The sequence below is a fragment of the Trichinella spiralis genome (genome assembly GCF_000181795.1).
Source record: "Trichinella spiralis strain ISS 195 chromosome Unknown Scfld3185, whole genome shotgun sequence".
In the NCBI taxonomy this organism is placed as follows: domain Eukaryota; kingdom Metazoa; phylum Nematoda; class Enoplea; order Trichinellida; family Trichinellidae; genus Trichinella; species Trichinella spiralis.
In genome coordinates this window covers 1-2,156 of record NW_003530124.1, presented here as the reverse complement: position 1 = coordinate 2,156, position 2,156 = coordinate 1, and the positions used below count along the sequence as shown (strand labels likewise).

Below are 2,156 nucleotides of genomic sequence, written 5' to 3'. Positions count from 1 at the left end.
ATGTGTGTTTTTCTTTTTCAGCAGCTCAACAGTATTGATTCAACATGTTTATTCTACATGCAGAACATGTGATGTTGTACAGCATCTATCGGCTAGATACTGTTGCTCACACAGAAAAACTGTGTTCAGAACTAGATACAATGTACAGTTGCATGTGTGCGGTTAGCCGTAAGAAAAGTGTGAAAATTTATAGACCAGGTGTAATTTAAAAAATTTCTCACTCTAAATTGATCATTGTATCAGCAATCGTAAAATATTGTCCTGCAAGTTCATCAACATTTGTCAAGTACATAGTGGAAATTTGCAAAATAATATCGTGATTAATTTATATTAAAAAAGTCAAATTGCTTCTTATTTTTCTATTTTTTTATACTATGTAAGTTTTTTGCATGGTTGTGCAATGCATTTAATGGAGGGCCCACTGCGGAATGCGTGAAAGTAAGAGGTAAGTTATGACTGTTCGATTGTGCTACATTCGATATTTTTTGTTGTAAAAACAAGCTACAATTGGTCAGTGGAAGTAAATATTTTTCAAGTTCAGCAGTTGTTAATTGGAATATTGGTTTTGTGGGGCATGTGAGCTGTACATTTTTTTTTATTATTAGCTCTACAATGGAAAACGATCATCAAGTAAGTCGTCGTTTTGTGCAAAATCACTGTTTACAAGTTTCAAAAATGCGCCTGCTGAGAATTTGCTTATTCTTTTTATTATTAAAAATCATTTGGCCTTTTCTGTTCGTAAAAAATTTGCCCTCGGTGAAAAACTTTTTCTTCGGAAGGTTGGCATAGCGCAGCAGGATGCACCATTTATGGAAGGTCGAACGTTTGAAATGTACGAAATCCAGGAAGTATATTTTTTATGTTTATTTTTTAGAAGCTTGATGATTACAACAGCATTATGCTCGTGTGTGTGTGTGTGTGTGTGTGTGTATGATTATTTAGATATGCTTGGGTATAGTTGCTGTTTTTTCATCCATTCTTCCGCTGTAAAGAGCTTTGAAATATGACATTTATAAAGACGTGTCGGAATTGGAGCTTTGTTGATCATTGTGAATATAGAAGAAGAGATATGCTAACGTGAGTCGTTGTTGCCTGCCTTTGGGCATGAAGACATTGTCTCACTCAAACAACGGCGAACAATGGCGTTCGTCCAGGCGATCACATGCCTATAGAAAGCCATTATCAGCTAGTCGATCCGCATGGCTAAACAATTAAAGGGTTTTCAATGGGATCTTGAAAATTGAAAGATCAACAGCACCTGAGAAGAAGAAGTTGGACATGAAGCAGACACCTATTGATTGGAGAAAGAATAGTTTTTCCTGTTTCACCACACAGCAGAGGTACGTCCATGTTTCAAATTAACCTGTTAGCTGACGCTTTTTTAGCCGTTGGTCATTTTCTTAAGGCACTTTTTGCACACTGCATGCAATACATATATTGCTCGAACAATTGATTAGAAATTATTGTAATTGAATTTTTGAAAAAAAAAAAGAAAAAAGTTAATTTCATTCAAAATTTCAAATCAAAACAATCTATCCATCACAATCATCCAGCGTAATTATTACTGATTTCTGTCTTTCATTCTTTCTCAATTTCTCTCATTGTATCAATATTTACCTTTGTTTGTTTGTATCTTTGTATGAGCAATTATGCGATTGACAATTGTCAATAACTGTGATACAATGCAGTTATTAAGAGCATTGTCTTTGATCAAGCTGAACTTAAAATATGCCTTGTAATATTTTTAGTTTACACTGCTACTAAGAGAATGCAATTTCAGCTTTCACTATTTGCATAATCAATTACAATCGACAATGATGAAACTGTAATTTAATTTACAACATTTATTCGATTCCCGTGTATTAATTTTTATTCATTTTTAATAGATCGATCATTTTGAAAAGAGAACCAAATCGTCGACTTTCTTTCTTTCTTGTTATTGCTATTCCGCTTGACGTGTTATCAGTTTATGCATATTTTTGAAATGTAAACAAACGTGCCCTTCAAAATATGCAAAATTATTTATCTGATTCGAACTGGATGATTGAATTTCGAGTTGGTTTTGTCATTCAAATGAATTTGCTTCAAAATGTTCTTCTTCCGCGTATTACGCTTTGAGCAGTGCTGAAAAAAAAGAATGTGGCAAAGTGGAAATT

The 2,156-nt window shown here is 33.6% G+C and overlaps 1 protein-coding gene across 1 annotated transcript; it reads left to right on the top strand.

Annotated features, from left to right (window-relative positions):
* Window positions 1–44: 44 nt before the first annotated feature.
* Window positions 45–1,215, top strand: Tsp_12942 (hypothetical protein). The gene is made up of 5 exons (XM_003368053.1): window positions 45–200; window positions 382–438; window positions 606–848; window positions 875–928; window positions 1,060–1,215. Exons 1-5 carry the CDS (start codon window positions 45–47, stop codon window positions 1,213–1,215), a joined length of 666 nt encoding a protein of 221 aa, XP_003368101.1.
* Window positions 1,216–2,156: the final 941 nt, after the last annotated feature.